Source organism: Sardina pilchardus, chromosome 17 (genome assembly GCF_963854185.1).
Source record: "Sardina pilchardus chromosome 17, fSarPil1.1, whole genome shotgun sequence".
NCBI lineage: Eukaryota > Metazoa > Chordata > Actinopteri > Clupeiformes > Clupeidae > Sardina > Sardina pilchardus.
Window position 1 is genome coordinate 23382629 of NC_085010.1, and position 20396 is coordinate 23403024.

Sequence of the window (20396 nt, forward strand, 5' to 3'; positions counted from 1 at the left end):
GACAGCAGTTGGTGCAGTGAGTGACAGACAGAGCCTTCAGCTGGTCTGGTCTGTCAGCCTTGTGATGGGGTGCACCATGTAGGATCACACCGCCAGCCGCTCTGCATTTGTCTGCTTGACTGACAGCTGTGGCTCACACACACACACACACACGTACACGTGTGTGTGTGCAGACATAGACAGAGTGACCAGCAGTAGTGATTTCACTTCTCTTATGTTTACCTCCCAGTGTCCATGTCTCTCACCCCCATTTCCTCTTTTCTCTCCTTTACTTTTATCTCTGAATCACCTCACCCCCACTCCCGCCTCCCCACACACACACACACACCATCACCAACCAACCAACCATTTGAGCGCTAACAGCTCTGAGCTTTTAACACCTGTGAGTTTGACACTGAGCTATGGGGCCAGTTCTCCGAATTCCGGGCCCAGAGTCCCATCGGACAAAAGTGCAGTGGCTACTTCCATTTGCTGTGACCTTTCACTTCCTTTAAAAGCACCATCGTCCAGGGACATGAGCTTTGCAGTAAAACGGTGTGAAATGGGCTTGTTTTTAGGAAAAGTGCAGATGTCTGATACACCACTATGTGGTAGTTAACTCTAGTGGGTCAATCATGTTAAATCATCTGAGCATCTATCGATGACTAGTCTTGCAGATTAACTGCGTTGTTAACTGTCAGTCAGAATCTGTAGTGCAAGCTTTACTGAAACATTCACTTGTATCCAAATACATGAAATATATCTGCATATGACACAGGCAAGATTCCGATGTGAAAGCTCAAGCTATATTTGGGAGACTTTGAATCAACAACACTGACGTGAGAAGCCATTTCAAAAGTTCCTAAATTTGTTTCCAGACAGACACTCCAGGGATCAGGTTTCCTCACTGCGGCCAAACAAACACAGCGTTACATAATACTCATGCTGCAGGAACTGGCTGTCTTATCAGTTTATGTGAACGACCTCAAGTTGTTCTATGTTGATTTGTTGACAGGCAACATTGGAAACTGTTACTCTTCAAACTTTAAATCTTGCCATGGGAGCTACTACACTACTACCTTCCTCCGCATTAATAACGGGGTGACTCATGCTGACCTGGGGCCAAGCAGGTCCCCATCTCAACCATTGTCCGAGTCTAGCATTCTGGTATTGGTCACTCTGCTCGGCTAAGTCCAACCCATTTATTATGGCACGTATGGACAGGACATTACTCCACACAGAAATTTTGTATCTTATGTTGTGAATGGAGTCAGATAACTTGGATTATGGATTTCCTGTCTTTCGAAATACAGGCCTACAAGCACATCATCCATCTACAAACAAGTTGAAGTATAGAAGTTTTCAAACAGACTGTTTGTGATTCTAACGAACTCATTTGTCTATTTAAGACACACACACAGACTACTCAGCAACCAAATCTTCTCAAAAGGTCTGCCTGCATTTGTTAAAGTGCAGCAAAAACCCTTTCCAATGTAAAAATAGCACCACTCTAAAACCAGAGAAAAATGGCACTGTCGCAGTCAGAATGAAAGTGGTCACCAGGGCAACGGAAAGTGAGATTCCGAGAACGGAACAAGGAACAGTCGGAACAGCCAAGGAGGAGTCGTGATGTTCTTGCCAGAAAATCCAGCCACAAAAGGTAAAACACCACTACCACACAACACCCCTGCCCACACACACACACACACACACACACACACACACACACACACACACACACAAATTGGTAATAGAGGATCACAAATTCCATCTGTAGTGAAAACGAAACATATTAAAAAGACAACAAAATAATAGTGTAACATTTCATGTTTTATTAGAGGCGCTGTTCTTCCTTACCATAGTACGCAAGACATAATACACCACTATGTCTAACTGACGCAACTGTACAGTCTCTAAACAATACAACTAATTATCAAGGAATAGATAGCAATACATGATTTACTGAAGAACAAACAAAAATAACAGTTATAGCTGTATACACAAAGTGCCCATTTAAATAACTTGATAAATTAGAAAAAAAAACAAGACAACAACGAAACACAAAGGCATTAGTTCTACCATACAATAGAGAAAGGAATTTAACTGTGTGGTTAGAATATGTAAAAAACAAAAAAAAACAATAATAATAAAAAAGCAGGTTAGAGCAAAAACAAACCAATAAATCTAAAACTCTCCCACGTCCACCCTTTTGTCCCGGAACTTGTTCCTGGCCTTGGTCCGAGCCTTGAAGGCTGCAGCGTTGTATAGATGCTGAGAGGGGGAGGGCAGAAGCAGAAGTAATTGTAAGCTTAAGCCCATAGTAGTATTCCACACATACACACTTATCCAGAGACAAGAGGGAAGAAGTGTTTTAAGATTATAGCTTTAGGCTAGCGCAAGCGTATGGACTCATTTCTCACCCTTTCCAGTCGAGAGGTCTTCATGGCCTTGAGTGTGGCGGAATCGATCAGCATCGGTGGTCCCAGCTGGAACACGTCCCTTATGAACTCGTTACTCTGACAAAACAAACAAACAAACAAACAAACAAACAAACAAAAACGGGGTGAGGATCTAGAAGCTCTGGAGATCGATCAGCATTGCTTTCCCCCCCAAATCGATAAGAATTAGAATTATGACTCATGTGAAAAAGTCTGGGTGTGTGCGTGTGTGAATGAATGAATCAAATCACACACCTGCAGGTGGTAGTTCATCCCAGAGCCCACAAACTCGCGGAAGGCGTCGTAGGTCCTCTTCCTCACCCAGCTGTCAATGGTCATACGCTCGGTGCCAAAACGGATAGTCTCTGTCTGGAAATCTCCCTCCTAGAGAGACACATAGACACACAAATCAAAACTTGACATTTGCTCAGTCGTAAAAATGTGCTCAGGCTGAGCTCAAGCTAAAGGACACCTTCTGCAGCCTGGGAGTCACCCAATTAAAACCCTTAATTAACAACACCTCCTACGCCACGCCGTGCTGCTCTGCGTCGAGCCGGCAGAGAGAGAGCTAGCGAGCGAGCGAAACATGCTGAACTGTTTGACTTGCACTAATATCCTTAATATCCTTCCTCTTGAACAGTCTCAGCAGAGTAAAGAAATAAACGGGAGAATAAATTGCCTAAGAACATAGTGGCCGCCAGCCAGTTCGCCTCTGCAGGCGCGCAGGGAAAAAAGGGAGAATAAAATAAAAGACAGACCAAAAAAAAAAAAAAAGAAAAATGAAAATCACCAAGGAGACGTTTAGAGATGATGAAGGCACAAATGAAGCTGGCACAAGCTGCTCACATGCAGCTGCACTCCCTCCCATCTGGCTGGCCGCATCATTCTTTTTACCCCAAAGTGACTCACACTGTAATTAAAGCAACTCGGTTGCCCCGAGAGACCGTGCTCGTGGCCAGTGTCATTCCACAAGGAATGCAGAAAGAAAGAAAGAAAAAAAGAAAGAAAAAAAGAAAACATCTCCCCGACTCGAAGAGTAGTTTATCCAGATGCTGTTGTGAATTTAGAAAATTTACATTTGTTTATGCACACACTCTAGACGCTGAGGGCATCGTTTATGGAACGTGGGCGTTTGAGATTCAAGGTCTAGCGCCATAACAACGCGTTCTGTTGCGGTCTGCTCTCCGGCTTCTTTTCGCAGCTCTGGTTACATAACTACTGCACTGCCAGACAGATCAGTAAAAACTAAATAAATAAATAAAAATGAGACACTGAATCTCAGGAGGACTGAATAGCTCCGAACCTGCGAGACTGGGACTTTTAAAAACATCTTGTTCAAAAAGTCCATCACACTAGTAGTACTGCATTCACATACAGGCCATTGTCTACAACACGTGCAATTTCACTCACAGACAATGCTAGTGATCCATGGAGAGCAACACTAAGAAGCAATTTAGGACTAACATGACGACAGCACTGCTGCGCTCCAAATCCCATTATATCCAATGGCTTACACTGTGCAACAATAGTCTGTCGCGGTCAAAGTTCAACAACGTGCTCAATGCTGTTGCGGCCATTATTATTTCTCTAAATCTCTATGTAGCCGAAACGACCATTATATGGAGTATTTCGGCGTGACTCCCGTGACCCCAGGTCACCTGACGGTCACCCTCCCCGGCCCGCCCTGCCCCCCCCACTCACCTCCACGGCCTTGAGGACGTCCCTGAAGACCGAGCGCTGCTTCCTCTTGTCGTTCTTGGCCCGGTGCTTGTTGCAGTCGGTGGCCAAAGCGCTCAGTTTCTCACACAGGCTCTCCATTTCATCACTGTCAAAGTCCTACACACACACACAAACAAAGTTACCACAAAAGGTACGATTCACATTCAAGCAGTTGATCATGAAAACAATTATTGATCTAACCTTGATGAAGGCTGGCTACTAATATGGTCAACAAATAGTTTAAAAGAGAAAGAGTCTACTCTTTTGTTAGTTCAAAACAGGACTAGTAATGAAGATCTCTCATTTTCTAATGACCATGATCTCTTCTCGTGGTGATGTGACCAAAACTCTGAACAGAGGAATTAAAGCTGACGCAGAGAGACAAGGCAACTTTTTTGAGCAAAGCAGTTGTTGGAACATGTTTTGGGTATTGTGGTTCTGGCAAATAGAGATCTGGCAACATGCTGTTTCAGCAGAACTACAGTAGGCAAATTATCATGATCGTCCAATCGGAATACACAAACTGGTTATCTCGTTGCCCACAAACATAGCTCAAAAATTGGACTTAACCCTGTGTATATTTCCAGTTTAGCTAGTGTTATGTAGGTTGACAAATTACTGCAGATTTGTTCAGGTCTTCTTTTCCTCTTTATAACCTAAATGGTGCGTGTGTGCCTCACGACTGCACACTGATGACTATGAAAGTCCCATCAGAGATCAGTGCAGTCCATCCCGCCCCCAAACACTTATGCTAATAAGATGGCACTTACAGGCTCGATGTCCCTGGCCAGCTCAAACAGCAGGGCGATGGTCTCCCCTGCGGCGATCCTCATGTTCACGTCGTCACTCTCCAGCAAACTAGGAAGCTTGGGCAGGTGCCTAAGAGAGAGGGTGCCATTTGTTACGGACATGAAATAACTGAACATTTCTTTTCAATTTAATTTCTCTCACTTGACGTTGTCCGGTTGTTATAAAAAGGACCTACTCCTACTCCGTAACTTCTGAATTTTATCAATGAGAAAAGCACCACAACAGTCAAACTTTATCAGTCAGTTCTCAGCCATGCTTCCCCTCATTTTCTATTGAGATTCTGTATAGCAGCAGCAGTCCCAGAGGCTTGAGCAGGTGTCTGATTGGAAGCCATTCATTAGACATTAAATCACTATACATTATGTTACAGTATATTAGTAAGGATCACCAGGGATTCGAGAGCAAAACGATTGTTCCAGGAAATTAAGAGGAAATTCACTCACCCAACTGTGAGCTTTAGAGTGCCACAGATCAATTTAATTGGATCAAAAAAAAAAGAAAGAACAACCTAATATTCCATCACAAGCTTGTTTATGGAATTCTCCCTCGGTAGCATTGACTCCTCCATCTTATTGTCATTACCCTAACTGGGTTGAAATGAAGGCCTGTCTTGCCTTGAATGTCCTCAGGGATCCCTGAACACAGCAGTTAAGGCAAGGAACAGACTTTGTGTGCAAATCCATCCCTTTTTTTGGCAACACCTGCCCAAACTATTCAATGACATCCTTATTCATTTGTAGGCACAATGTACGCTTTAAATGAAAGCATGTTCTTACAAGTGCCTGGGACTAGAATAACACACAATATGTACTTGCCAGAAAAGTTCATGGGATTATTTAGCAAATAAACAAGCAATGTCTACGAGAGACACTTAATAGTGAGAATAGACATACGTTTTAAACAACAACAATACAACCTATGGGAAGACACTTTATAATATAATAATCTGCCTACATAGACTTTGATAACATTCAAGTTCAGTCTTGCAAATCATGGTTGAAAAATTACTGACCACCACCTTAACAAAACCCAACGCCTAACCCCAACCTCAACCATTAAATTGCTGTTATCAGTGTGACAACAGATTGTTTATTGACAATATTGACACCTATAGTCTATCTACAGATCATCCACTTAAAACATGAACCGTTTGTTTTGAGAGTGTGTCTATGGATATGTAATAGCACCCCCTTGTAGAACGCAGGACAATGGGGAATTCAACCAAGCAGTGGAATAAGATTGAATTGTGTTGATTGACAATATTGACACCTATAGTCTATCTATAGATCATCCACTTAAAACATGAACATGTTTTTTTTTTTGTGAGTGTGTCTATGGATATGCAATAGCACCCCCTTGTAGAACGCAGGACAATGAGGAATTCAACCAAGCAGTGGCAGAAGATTGAATTGTGTTGATTGACAATATTGACACCTATAGTCTATCTATAGATCATCCACTTAAAACATGAACCGTTTTTTTGTGAGTGTGTCTATGGATATGCAGTAGCACCCCCTTGTAGAACGCAGGACAATGGGGAATTCAACCAAGCAGTGGAATAAGATTGAATTGTGTTGATAGACTATAGGTGTCAATATTGTCAATCTATAGATCATCAACTTAAAAGATGAACATGTTTTTTTTTTGTGAGTGTGTCTATGGATATGCAATAGCACCCCCTTGTAAAACACAGGACAATGGGGAATTCAACCAAGCAGTGGAATAAGATTGAATAGGGCTCGGGATCATGACGTGAAAACTTTGCGGGCACAGCCATATTGGCAGCCTCACTCCTTAGTTTACAATGGATTACTATGGATTTACTCCCGCCTATTAGTGTGTTCCTGTTACTTAGTTTTTGCCTTCTTGGTCGTCATGTTGCTGGGGTGTAACAGCGCAACCCAAGATCGCAAGAGGAAAATAATCGCTAATACTATATTTCTACTTCTTGTCTTCTGCATCTGAATGAATGGATATTACGTTCGGTGCGCTACCAAGATGGCGGCAATATTCCTAGAATGCTAGGCGTGTTCCCGAGCCCTATTGTCCGCCCCAGAAGTGGTGCAGTGGTGCAGTGGTGCAGTGGTGCAGTGCTGCCCGGGCGCCCGACTCACTTGTGCAGGACGGTGCGGATGTGGCTGCCGCTGCAGATGGTCAGCAGCAGGGCCCAGGAGAGCAGCGCGTTGGTGTGCAGCTGCGAGGTCTGGGGGGTCACCGAGGGCCGGCTGCCGTCCGCCCGCGAGTAGGAGCGCGTGAACAGACTCTCAAACAGCTCCATGGTGCCACACACATCCTGAGGCGAGAGAGAGAGAACAGGGAGGGATGAAGGAGGGAAGAACCTAAGATCAGGCAGGAACAACACAAAGGTAGAAGGTAGAGGGTAATGTATGGTTTGCATTGATTGAGCATGGCTTGAGTAATTTTAGTATGTAATTATGTGCAGAAGTACCCCACAAAACACATTTACATTTAAATGTATACATTTAGCAGACACTGTTGTCCAAAGTGACTTGCATGTGTCAACTCTATTAAACTATAACTAAACAAAGATTTACATTGTCCCTGAAGCAACGTAGGGTTAAGTGCCTTGCTCAAGGGCACAACAGTGGAAGCTGGAAATCATAAAAATAAATAAATAAATACAAACTACTGTGGTGTGTGCAGATAGCCGCACCCCCCCACTTCCCAAAACAGATCCCAATCAGCATCTCTACTGAGCAGCCATTTCAGGACACAAGGGGCATAAAGTGCACGGTCTCCTCAGGCTAAAATTAGAAACAAAAAAAAAACAAAAAGAGCTCTTGGGAAATTCCATTCTTACCAAGATATCATCTTCAGCCACCAGAGTACACAGGCCCAGACTCGTAGCACACTGCAACGGACGCGCAAGAGAACACATTAATTATTGTTGTTTCTGAACAATATCGAAAGCAGTAGCAAAGTTTAGAAAATAGAGAAGTTCAACTAATGAATGAAGTAGAGTTTCTTATTCTCATTATTTGTCATCTTAAAACAATTCATATTGTAATTCAGTATCTAGAATAATACCTATTATCTTCACCTAATGGTGACCGTATTTATTTTGGCAAAGCAGGCGCTTTTATCCAAAACCTACACATAAACATTAAGGCGTCTTAAAATAAATTCTCACCGCCTGTCGGGCTTGGATGTTGGCCGAGCCGTCGGCGAGGATGGTCTTGAAGATGGGCTTGAGGGCCTTGAACACCTCCTCGCTCTCGATGCCCGAGCCCAGCTGGATGCACAGTAGGCAGGCCAGCGAGGCTGCGGCCCGCTGCTCTTCTCCCTTGCCTGGAAACGAGGACCAGAGAGAAGGGCAATGAACCAGAGAGCATAAAGAACACAAACAACTCGCACAAAAAAACATAAAAAAAAAAAAAAAACACAGATACCACAAGAGTCAAGAAGGGACACAGCTAATACCCATAATAGTCATAACAATAATAGCAGGCACAATAATAACGCTAATCATTAATAATAATATTATAATAATATTACTAATCATTACTTACACACACTTATTGTTCTTTATTACTATTTTGTTTAAAGGTTTTGCCAGGCGCTTTGAATAATAAAAAAAATGTCGGATAAATCCCTTGTCCCTGCATTAATAATCAACCATGTACTGTACCAACACACTTGGGGAAAGGGGAAGAGAGGACATGAGTGCGTGAGACGGAACACACACATGGCACCATGTGGAGATAAGGGTGGGGGTGGTGAGATAAGGCCATGGCCACAAGCGCACCTTTCTTTAAGCTGCGCTCGATGCTGTCGGTGATGGTCATCCTCTGATCCGAAATGAACTCGTACAGGATCTTTGTTGCCATTGCAGTCTTCAAACTGTCAAGCGCACCCTGCCTGGTCTTTGCACTAAAGGGGTGAATTGTGAAAACAAACACGCGTATTAATAAATGATGCAGATTAACAACAAGCCTTACAGCTTTTGTATCCTTTGTATCCTGATGCAACCTAAACATTTATAAATGATGCAACTTTATGCAACAATATCAGTCACGTCAGTGTTACCCTACAGTGTATCTTATTACAAAACACTACAGCTGGTAAAACACTACAGCTTTTGTCTTGATCCCCTCTTGTTCTTGTTCCAGCAAGATGGCAATCCTCCCCATCCCCCCCCACACACACACACACACAAAACTTCAAGAGGCTGACCAACCTCTTGTCCACAGTGCTGTCGATGAAAACCTTCAGCTTGAACTGGAAGTCTTCCTGAGCCGAGTCTTCCCCCGATTCCCCTGCTGTGGAGGACAAGTAAACAATAGTAGTCAGACAACAACATTATACTACAGTCACCTATGCTTATGCACACTACACTTACAACAAGCCTACACTGCAATCACACATACATTTGTTTACACCGTAAAACCGCTATAATAATAACCTAAGCATTCATCTACACTATAATTACAGCACAATGATGTATGCATGTCTACAGTCAAATGCCCCATAGTGGGTGAGCCTACTATGAATGGCTTTAATCTATTTTATACCAAGCCAAATGTAAACTTAAACAGCATAGATTACATAACGCTATGCATGAAAAGCAAAACAAAGTCACCCTAGGCCATTACACACTTGGTTCCGTGGAAGGGTGTGCCTGTAAAAAGCAAAGTCTGACTTGCTTTGCTACCAACTGTTTGGAGAGATAAGCAGCCCGTCTTTCTCAAGCCAGCGTATGCACTCCCCCTCGCCCAACACACACACACACACACACGTACCTTCTTCCGCCACGCTGAATGAGTCACTGTAGCTGCTACAGTGGCTGAGCGTCTCGATGGAGGCATCCTCGTCACTGAAAGGCTGCCCAGCGCCGTGTTGGCCTCCTGTCAAAACAAAACACATGGTCTGTCAAACCCTGGAACAGAAACACTCTCCCAATTCACACGGTCACATCCATAGTAGTGTCACTGGCCAGATCTGAGACTGGTGTACTGAGCAGAATGGATTATTCATAAAAACACATTGATCATCACTCCATGAATATTGTACGTGTGGCATGGCATGCCATTCTTTATACGTGCCAGCAGTGCTGTTGGGTGTGTGCTCTTCCAGTTCAACACCAATAACTCTGCACCAGTCTTATCAATTCGACTACAGATAGGCAGTCAGAACAGGAGTGCGTCTAGTGACACCACCTTGACCACGCAAACCAAACACACCTTTTTACATAACATCCTTGGTCGTGCATCGCCCCCACAATACACGAGAGAGACTGGTTATGTCCATTTCAGCAACAATCAAATCACGACTGTGGAACGTGGACTGCTGACAAGTCAGACTGTAAACATCACGACGCTCACGTGGCATTCCAGCGAGCCCAGTTCTTCCAGCTGATTACTTAGCTGCTACTGCGTGGCGCCACTGGCGCGTGCCACATTTCAACTTTTAAACATTATATTTAAATAAAAAAAAAACTAAAACCCTTAAAGCAACACCGTATGCGAATATATGGTTTGTTTGTTTTTTTAGAGAGAGAAGTCTAAATTGACAATACCCACGACGGCCATCGAGCTCAAGAGACTCAATGCGCGCCTTATGTAACCATTGTTTGGGGTCAGTCGAGTCATCTCGCCGCTATTCCGCGGCCTACCCAGCACACGACACGAGTAGCGAGCCAAATATTTTGATAAGGGAACAAATCCTTTAATATTATACAAATGCGAACACGGGATCATGCAATCACGATTACATACCTGATCGGCAATTCGTTCAGAAATCGTGACAGGTCTATAGTTGGTTTGCTATCTGGGTCATAGCATCCTACAAAATAGCTAGCTAACTCTGCTAACACACTTCTGGCTGCGCGTACATAAAGACGAGCCCACATGTGGTATCAAATCCTTGTCATCTCTCTACTTAAAACGTAGTGACATCTAGTGACAGTAACTTCAAGCGGATAATCCGGCTAGCAGCATTACTAACTCGAATGAAACGTCACCGGTGAAATTGTTTTGTTCGCGGAAAGCGAACTGTTAATGTTAGCGTTCGGCTAACCTGCTGTATAGGCCAAACCCGACTACAGAGCCTGTTTACTTAGCAGTCGGTGTATTTGTCGACAAAGTGGGATATATTGTATTGTAGCCTTTTCCAAAATAACATTCACCAACATACTAGAAGTGTCATGCCACGAAGAACAACGATTCCTATTGTCGCTCTACTGCAATACACAGGCCAAAACAACCGGTCAATACTGGAATGGTGAACTCCCTTACCGTTGCCTCTATTGCTCTTCTTCTTAGATCTTGGCATTTTCGTGCTAAGTTACAGCGCTTACAACAAAAATCAGCCAATACACGACCAGTTTTTACTATGTTGTCTTCTAAAATAAACTTCTTCAAGCGGCACAGCAGACAAAAAGGTATTGAGAGCGATTCCGGTAAAAGACTTGGAACGAAGACGATACATTTTCCCTCTAAAACACTGGGGCTGCAACGCGTGCTTACCGCGAAAGGCCTTTATACTGCCGACATGTCACATGGGGACAAGGGTGGGAGCTAACCGTAATCACACCAATCGTGTTGGAGAAATGACGTGACGTACACATGTTTGGGTCTGATGCAATGTGATTGGAATGCATCCACACGTCGGCTCAGGTGTCACGTCCACATGCAGCCGGGCAGACTAGACATAAAACTTGGACAGTGTACACTTTCTAGGTGGTTCTGATTGACGAAATCCTACATTAAGTAGGAGAGTAGTCTACTTCAACAGCTGACTTCTTTCCTCAACGTAGCTTACTTCTGTTTTCAGATTAAAAAATAGCCTAGCTTTGACAGACTGGCCTATTGATGAATCCAGTGCTCTTTAATTTCCTCATAGCTCAATGCAGCATGCGTCTGTGAAATCATGGCCTGTTTACTGAACAAAACAAACAGATAACATTATTTTTAGTTGACAATTTGTATGCCCTGGACATGCTGACCTCACATTTCCTGGGCCAGGTTGCTTCTTATCTTGTGCTTAGTTGGTGAACACTTACATAATGATCCATTGGGAACTTTTCAAGGTGGTGTTTCCCTGTGGTTATAGTGAAAAAGTGTGTGCACATCCCAGGTCAAGGTGCAGAACAAGGGTAAATCATAAAAATGGAAAAAGGTTCGCACACTTGAAAACCTTCTTTTTAGTTTTATTTTCTTCTCTTTAGCACAGAATGACGTTTCGACCGTGTGGTCTTCTTCAGATTCCCTGTTTCCCTGTGATCATCATCCCTTGGCTGTAAGGTTCCTACAGTGGCCTTGACTCACCACCAAGGTTCATTTCCCACATTCAAAGGTAATTGAATTAACTCTGTTTCAGTGACCCTAGCCTACTGTATGTGCAAGCCAACGACTAGTGTGGCAGGTGAAGTCAGTTCCTGCCATTCTGTAGCCTATACAAATACATGGGAATTGTGTTTTCTTTTCAACTATAATGTCTAATAGTAGGCCCATAGATATATAAAGCTTTATATACAGTATCTATGAGTAGGCCTATTGTTTGTCATCATACTCCTACCCCAACCTTCCAAAGTTCAGTTTGTAGTGCCTTTTAGTACATAAGATCCTTTGCACAATGGACTTTTGGATAGTTACATTTAACAATAATTAAGTTCAGTTTGTAGTAGGCCTAGTTAGCACTACTGTTTTCAACTTGAAAGAGCACTGATCAAATGGGAGAATGTGCAGAGAGAGGGCACTGTGTAATTGCACACTTCTGCTTTTTTAGGTCTTTCATACTTCAGTTTCATAGCCTAGTATTAGATACTTTCACAAAGCAGAGATGGTAGTACTACAGATATAGCCTACATACATACATCTGTTTTTTTTTTTTTTTTTTTTTTTAAAAGAAAAGTATTAGTGATTCAACTTCTTTACCCAAGTAAAAAAAGTGCAGGCTCTGAAATGTACTTAAAGTATGAAAGTAAAAGCTATATTCCAAATGTGGTAGCCTATATTCCAATGTAACAGCTGTAACTCCTTTATTATTTCATTGTCCCTATGGCATTTCACAAAAAAATCAAGCAAGCTTGTTGCCTACTAAGCCAGGGATAAGCTTGCAGAAAAATAAACATTCTGTTTGAGGTAAGCTCACTGGCAGAGTAGGCCTAGTTGGAAAATGTCAGAATATTTTGAATATGGAAAAACAAACAAAGAATATGTTTGACATTTGTACACATTCTGATAAAGCACTGAATCAGACAAATGCGTTTTCCATTAAACATTGTTTTGGCACTGCTCCAGGCTATGTGGCACTCCTAGTTACAAAGTCAATCGCTTTTTGCATGACTATTGTCCCATCAATTAAGGTTGAAATCAGGCTTGATGTTGGGAAAGCATACAATGGCCTCAAATAAAAAAAATAGTCGCCTCAAATGCATTAAAGGAACACTTCACCGTTTTTTTCATATTAAACTACGTTATTCGCTTAATTAAGACGAGTTGAGTTGAGATGAGTTGGTGCTTTGATAGCACTTAGCTAGCCCAATGCATTCATTAGGATCCAAACAGAGATGAAGTTAGAAGTGACCAAACACCTCAATGTTTTCCCTATTAAAATACAGTTACACGAGTAGTCACACGACCAAGTATGGTGAGACAAAATAAAACGTGGTGTATTTCTAAGTAGGTAAAAGGGATAACTATATTGTGTGGCGGAATAATATTGGGAGCACTTAGACTCTGCACTGTAATATCTTCACTCCAAAGTGAAACTGAAAGTGCAAGAGTGAGGATATTACTGTGCCACACAATGTAGTTATCCCTCTTACCTGCTTAGAAATGCACCACGTTTTATTTTGTCTCACCATACTTGACCAAGTTACACTCCTGCCAGAAAACACAGGATAGTGGACCTGGCCACAACTTCAGAGAATACTGGCATGCCTATTTTTTACAGTTATGAGGGGGTCCTCAGAAAATGTTCTCACCTAAAAGGGGTCCTTGAACCAAAAAAAGTTGAGAACCCCTGGTTTACACATACTGCACAGCTAAGTACCAGCTTACTGACCCCCTAAACCTCACTCCCAATCCGGGTCACGACAGTGTAAACTGCATTGTGTTGATATATGGCTCAGCCCCCTGCACTCACCTGGATTCAAACCTACTGCACATACTAGCAGCTCACAGCACATACTGTAGGCTACTAGCAATAATGCCAAAACTAGTGCTACCTCTCCCACTAGCATGTCTCTAAAGTCCCATTCCCACATGAGCGAGACATCCGGATGTCAAACGGATATCAAACGGGTGGCTGTATGTGGGAACGCAAAACTCGGGTATTTTCTTACCCGGAACTCACCCTACTAGCCCCCAGTCCCTTTCCCACATGAGCGCGACATCCGGATGTCAAACGGATATCAAACGGGTGGCTGTATGTGGGAACGCAAAACTCGGGTATTTTCTTACCCGGAACTCACCCTACTAGCCCCCTAGTACTACTTCTAGATGTTACCCGGGTGCGCTTAGGTGGGAACGCAGCCGGCACAGTTCTGGGTAGAGATGGGGGGCGTACCGATGACGTATAGAAATGCGCCCTTGCAGCCTGCTTGCAGCTCGAGGCAGAAAGTAAAAATTGCCATGGTAACGATAAACATTGCCCTAGGAGTATGTAGAACTAGAACTACACAGACGAGAACACCGGAGTACAGAAAACAGTGACATTTTGTTGTGTAAGTACAATAAACATTTAAACTGCAATCACGTTGTTGTGTTTGTTGCGGGACAGGCAGGATTATCCTTGCAAACGTGAATAGCTTGAAGTGTTGTCGATTAGCTTGCAACTAGCTGTTTATTACAGTGGTTAGCAATTAACAGCTAATAGTTAACGTCGCTGTTATTTAGCATTGTTGCTTTTTGTAGGAGTTGGGAAGGAGCTTCAGACCTCTGTGTGCTGTTTATATATTTTCCAGGTGTGTCATTATTTTCTATTAATTTGTTGTGTTGGATGTTTATACCAGAGAGGGTTGAAGTAGAGCTTTGTTTATACTGTGGTCCTGGCGTTAGCTATTTTTTCCTCTATGCTAGCTCCCGCTGACTAGCGAGCTAACTACTTCTGTTGTTTCATGATGTTTTGGATCTGATGTAAGTTCGCATCATCCAGGCAACACAGCACAACAACGCATTTATTTAGCGTCATCTCCCTCCCCCTGCAAGTGCTGACATTTGCCCCACCCCTGGCGGCTCCTACTCGGGTCTAGTGTGAACACAATTACCCGTATCTCACTGGGACATAAAGCTCATGTGGGAAACGTCCGTGTCGTGCCTCACCCGGGTAAATATGTCCGGGTAACTTCTAGAAGTTATGTGGGAAAGGGACTCCCTACTACTACTTCTAGATGTTACCCGGGTGCGCTTAGGTGGGAACGCAGCCGGCACAGTTCTGGGTAAAGATGGGGGGCGTACCGATGACGTCTAGAAATGCGCCTTGCTTTGCAGCCTGCTTGTGCAGCACGAGCACGAGGCAGAAAGTACAAATTGCCATGGTAACGATAAACATTGCCCTACGAGTATGAACACAGACGAGAACACAGACGAAAACACCGGAGTACTGAAAATAGTGACATTTTGTTGTGTACCTACAATAAAAAATTAAACTGCAATCACGTTGTTGTGTTTGTTGCGGGACAGGCAGGATTATCCTTGCAAACGTGAATAGCTTGAAGTGTTGTCGATTAGCTTGCAACTAGCTGTTTATTACAGTGGTTAGCTAACAGTTAATAGCTCCTGTAACTGCTAATAGTTAACGTCGCTGTTATTAAGCATTGTTGCTTTTTGTAGGAGTTGGGAAAGAAGCCTCAGACCTCTGTGTGCTGTTTATATATTTTCCAGGTGTGTCATTATTTTCTATTCATTTGTTGTGTTGGATGAGGGTTGAAGTAGAGCTTTGTTTACTGTGGTCCTGGCGTTAGCTATTTTTTTCCTCTATGCTAGCTCCCGCTGACTAGCGAGCTAACTAGCACTACTTATGTTGTTTCATGATGTTTTGGATCTGATGTAAGTTCGCATCATCCAGGCAACACAGCACAACAACGCATTTATTTAGCGTCATCTCCCTCCCCCTGCAAGTGCTGACATTGCCCCACCCCTCGCGGCTCCTACTCGGGTCTAGTGTGAACACAATTACCCGTATCTCACTCGGACATAAAGCGCATGTGGGAAACGTCCGTGTCGTGCCTCTACCCGGGTAAATATGTCCGGGTAATTTCTAGAAGTTATGTGGGAAAGGGACTTAAAGGTGTTGAGAGGGAGGTTTGCACAAAATGCACTGCACAGTACCAACTGGTACCGTTACACATCCATTTGTTTTCACATTAATTTTGTTTCAGGAGTGTTTGTGGATGTTTTGATTGGATTGTTTTCTTTGGGTTGTAACCCATGTCCTGTTTGTTTCCAGACTTGTTGACAGATCCAGTTACTACACCAAAGGTAAGCCTCTTTAGAATGCTACTCATATACTAAATAATGGAGTTAGTTGTGTTAAAAAACGAAACATATTTCCTCCATGTCTATGGTTAAATATCTCAATACCTCAGGCTCATCATTTTGCTGTTGTGTTGTAAAGGTGGCATGTGATTCGGGATATTGATTGCATTGTCACTATTTGTGGTTACGAATTCAGAAATGCATTGTTTACATTATGTTCACTCAAAGTCTATAGTCTTAGAGGTATTGATCGCAGCGCATTTTAATGTGCTTCTGGTTTTGTTTTCCATTTCCCTGTTCGTTTTTTCAGGTGTAAAACAAATTCAACTGACTAAATCACTCTCCAACTCTCTAACCACCTCACTCTTTCAAATAAGACTCTTGTGTTGAACATCCAATGATGTGATACTTATCAACATGATATTGTGTAAATTAAGATCTTTGTTGCATGATAGTAATTAGTAGTTTTGCGTTTATGGTTGTAAGCTCCTCAAGTAGCTTAACTTTTGAAACTACCATGGTGACCATTGAAAATAAATCACAGGATAACCTGCTATTAATTCTTAGCATTCTCCCTCATTATCATCAAACATGAGTAGACTGCATCAGTCTTAAGGCCAACACCTTGAGGGCGTCTACGTGCATGAAGTGATGCCAAAGTTTACTCCATAATTGCATGCACCCTAGTGCCAAAAAGTAAAGAGGATACTTTAGTTGTGTAAAACAGTACATGTTTCTCTCAAATTTCTGTCATTTTCAGATCTTAGTCCATTGCACATAGCAAACAATAACAAGATCTGAAAATGACAGAAATCTGTTTTTCCAGAAACGGCAACTTCAGAGAACTTAAACATTCTATAGCTTCCCTTTTTCACAAATGTATGCATCCCCGCAACTTGTTGGCCTGAGAACCAACCGATTATTTCTCAGTTGGCGATTTAAAGATTTTTTTTTTTTAAGTAGTCACAAGCTTACAACATACAGGCTGCAGTAACAGTGAAAATGCTAGATTTTACACAGATAGATTTGGACATTGTGGGGAGGGACTTGCTTTGGCTCATCTTCTTGCAGCAAAGAATTCTGACAAGTTGCGGGGGAATTGGGTATGTGTGATCCCCTGCGTCTTACAAGCCTGTACAAAATTATTTCGCTGGTGTGCAGCAAGACCTCCAGTATGATTTCCACTCAGTGTGCAAATCTCAACAGCGTGGGTCTTTGAAAAATTGGATAATTTCCTCCAACACATGCACACACACACGCACACACACACACACACACACACACAGACACACACACACACACATCCACGCTGCACCACTCCTCATGGCGCAGCATGGAGAGAGCAGTGATTTATGAGGTGCCGCTAGTGCAAGCTAGAGGGTCCAAACTGAAAGAGAAAGAGTGAGAGAGGGATAGTGAGAAACAGATATGTCTTTGTGTGTGTGTGTGTGTGTGTGTGTGTGTGTGTGTGTGTGTGTGTGTGTGTGTGTGTGTGTGTGTGTGTGTGTGTGTGTGTGTGTGTGTGTGTGTGTGTGTGTGTGTGACTTTTGCAGATAAGGAAGATGAGAGAGAATTAAGGAAAGAAGGGAAGTGTGGAAAGGGAGAGAGAAAGAAAAAGAGAGAGAGAATAGATAGCGGTGCACAGAGATGTAGGATACGAGAGATACTTAGGGAGAAAGGAGAAAAACGATGAAAGAAAGAAAGAGAGAGAGAGCAAGAGAGAGAGAGAGAGCAATAACTTTATCAGATCTTAGAGACAAAGCAGCGAGCTTTTACCACCGTTCTCCCATACCTCTGAGTTTGTGTGTGTGCGTGTGTGTGTGTGCGTGTGTGTGTGTGTGTCTGTGTGTGTGTGGCTTTGTGCACATGCATGAGTATAGCTGTCCATTATTAAGTCATGTCAATAAAGTTTAATTAAATGTGCTGCTCCCCCAAGAATCATTCTAGAGTAGAGCCCAGACTGACTATCCCTCAGTTACCTGTTATTGCAGACACAATGAAAAACACTATTCTTGAATGTTGGAATATTGAAATTAATTTACTCCATGGCTGTGAAGTGAACAATGATTTATAGTGCATGTTTGTCAAGTTTTGTTTGAATTTGTGATAGTGATGTGTTTATGGGCTATTTGGACAATTTATTATTTATCATTCTGGTTCTGGTATTGAGCCAGTAGAGACAGCCTGAGTGTGCAATAATAATGCAATAATTAATGCAAGCACATTGTTTGATGGCAAATAGAAAATGAATAGATTTATTTTGATATGGGTTTTCAGGGAGACATTTCTGAGAGGCTTTCCTCTAGCTTCCATTAGAAGTGTTAAGGCTCTCCAATACACATCCATTGAGTCTTTATAGACATGGCCTTCTATAGATTACTGCAGAAGCCTGTTCACAGTCAGCCTATCAACCTCTGAGGAATTACAGTGATAGCGTGCTCTGCAAAATGGTAAAATGTGAATAAAAACAGAATGTGATATACAAATCTCTTAAAAACATAGGTTCAAAAAAAGACATGGACATATAAAGTGTTGGAAAATTAAATTTGTAGTATTTAATGGAAAATATTTGTTAAATTTGAAGTTGATGCCAGCAACATGTTCCAAAAAAAGTTGGGACGGGGCCAACAAAATGCTGGAAATGTTGTGTAATGATAAAGAAAGCAAAAGGAGGAATGTTTCACAACTAATTAGGGCAACTGGCAACATAATTGGTTATGAAAAACAGCATCCCAGAGAGGAGACCTCTTCATTGAACAAAATTCTGTAAATGTTTAGGAACTGAGGAGACCATTAAGTTGCTAGAGTTTTGAGAATGGAATGTTGTCCCATCATGCCCAATAGGGCTCGGGATCATGTCGTGAAAACTTCGCGGGCACAGCCATATTGGCAGCCTCACTCCTTAGTTTACTATGATTACTATAGATTTACTCCCACCTGTTAGTGTGTTCCTGTTGCTTAGTTTTGCCTTCTTTGTCGTATGTTGCTGTGTAGTGGGGTGTGACAGCGCAACCCACGATCGCAAGAGGAAAATAATCGCTAATACTATATTTCTGCCTCTTGTCTTCTGCATCTGAATGAATGGATTATTACGTTGGATGCGCTAGCAACATGGCGGCAATATTCCTAGAATGCAAGACGTGTGCTCAAGCCATATAGGTTTTCAGTTGCTTTTGGTCTGTTACTTAATGAATAATGAATAGAAACAGCATTAGCAGTATACACACACACACACACACACAGTCATACACAACCAGTCATAGTCACACACACCCAGTCACAGTCATACACACCCAGTCATTGCATAAAAACAGGCCTATGAACACACAGTCATTGCATAAAAACAGTAGGAACACACAGTCATTGCATAAAAACAGTATGAACATAGACATGCATAATTTCTGTCATATATTGATCCATTTCACGTCAGCATTGAGGGTGGTTATGGTTATTGCAGTTGGATAAAAACTGTGTTTGAGTCCTATCTTTACTTCTAAGAGAAGCTGCCTCTCTGGGATGTTTTTTTTTTTTTCATACCCAATTATGTTGCCAGTTACCCTAATTAGTTGTGAAACATTCCTCCTTTTGTTCATTTTATACGCTTTTTCAGCATTTTGTTGGCCCCGTCCCAACTGTTTTTGAAACGTGTTGCTGGCGTCACGTTCAAAATGAACATAATAGTTTCCATGAAATAGTCAAAGATGTCATTTTCAACATTTGATTTGTTATCTGTATCCTTTTTAAAGCCAAATTTGAGTTTATGTGATTTGCAGATTGTCCCAACTTTTTATGATTTGGGGTTGTATTAACTGAAAACTTGATCTGATCTGCTAATATTAAACTGATCTGCTAGAATAAGGCCATGTGGCTATAAATAAAGCTATTATGGCTAAATGGATGTTTACCAATTGTTCTGACTTAATTTATTCCGGTTTGGCACTTAACCATGGACTTGGAATAGCCCACTGATGTGTATTGCGTTTTGCTTTGCCATTTCAGTAGGCTGCTC

General features: G+C 42.3%; 1 protein-coding gene and 1 long non-coding RNA gene across 2 annotated transcripts in view; one reads left to right on the forward strand and one right to left on the reverse strand.

Moving 5' to 3' along the window:
* Nucleotides 1-1791: 1791 nt before the first annotated feature.
* On the reverse strand, nucleotides 1792-11421 carry ifrd1 (interferon-related developmental regulator 1). Its single transcript, XM_062518047.1, has 12 exons — nucleotides 11201-11421; nucleotides 9707-9811; nucleotides 9145-9226; nucleotides 8713-8837; nucleotides 8098-8255; nucleotides 7768-7818; nucleotides 7061-7239; nucleotides 4907-5015; nucleotides 4119-4253; nucleotides 2673-2801; nucleotides 2400-2495; nucleotides 1792-2250 (listed from the first exon to the last, which is right to left on the reverse strand). Exons 1-12 carry the CDS (start codon nucleotides 11235-11237, stop codon nucleotides 2164-2166), a joined length of 1293 nt encoding a protein of 430 aa, XP_062374031.1. The 5' UTR covers nucleotides 11238-11421; the 3' UTR covers nucleotides 1792-2163.
* A 721-nt stretch (nucleotides 11422-12142) lies between these two features.
* The window catches only part of LOC134061837 (uncharacterized), a 27864-nt gene continuing 19610 nt past the window's right edge, over nucleotides 12143-20396 (forward strand). Inside the window, exon 1 of the long non-coding RNA XR_009935390.1 lies at nucleotides 12143-12260. This is a non-coding gene — a long non-coding RNA (uncharacterized LOC134061837). The remainder of the gene's footprint in view (nucleotides 12261-20396) is intronic.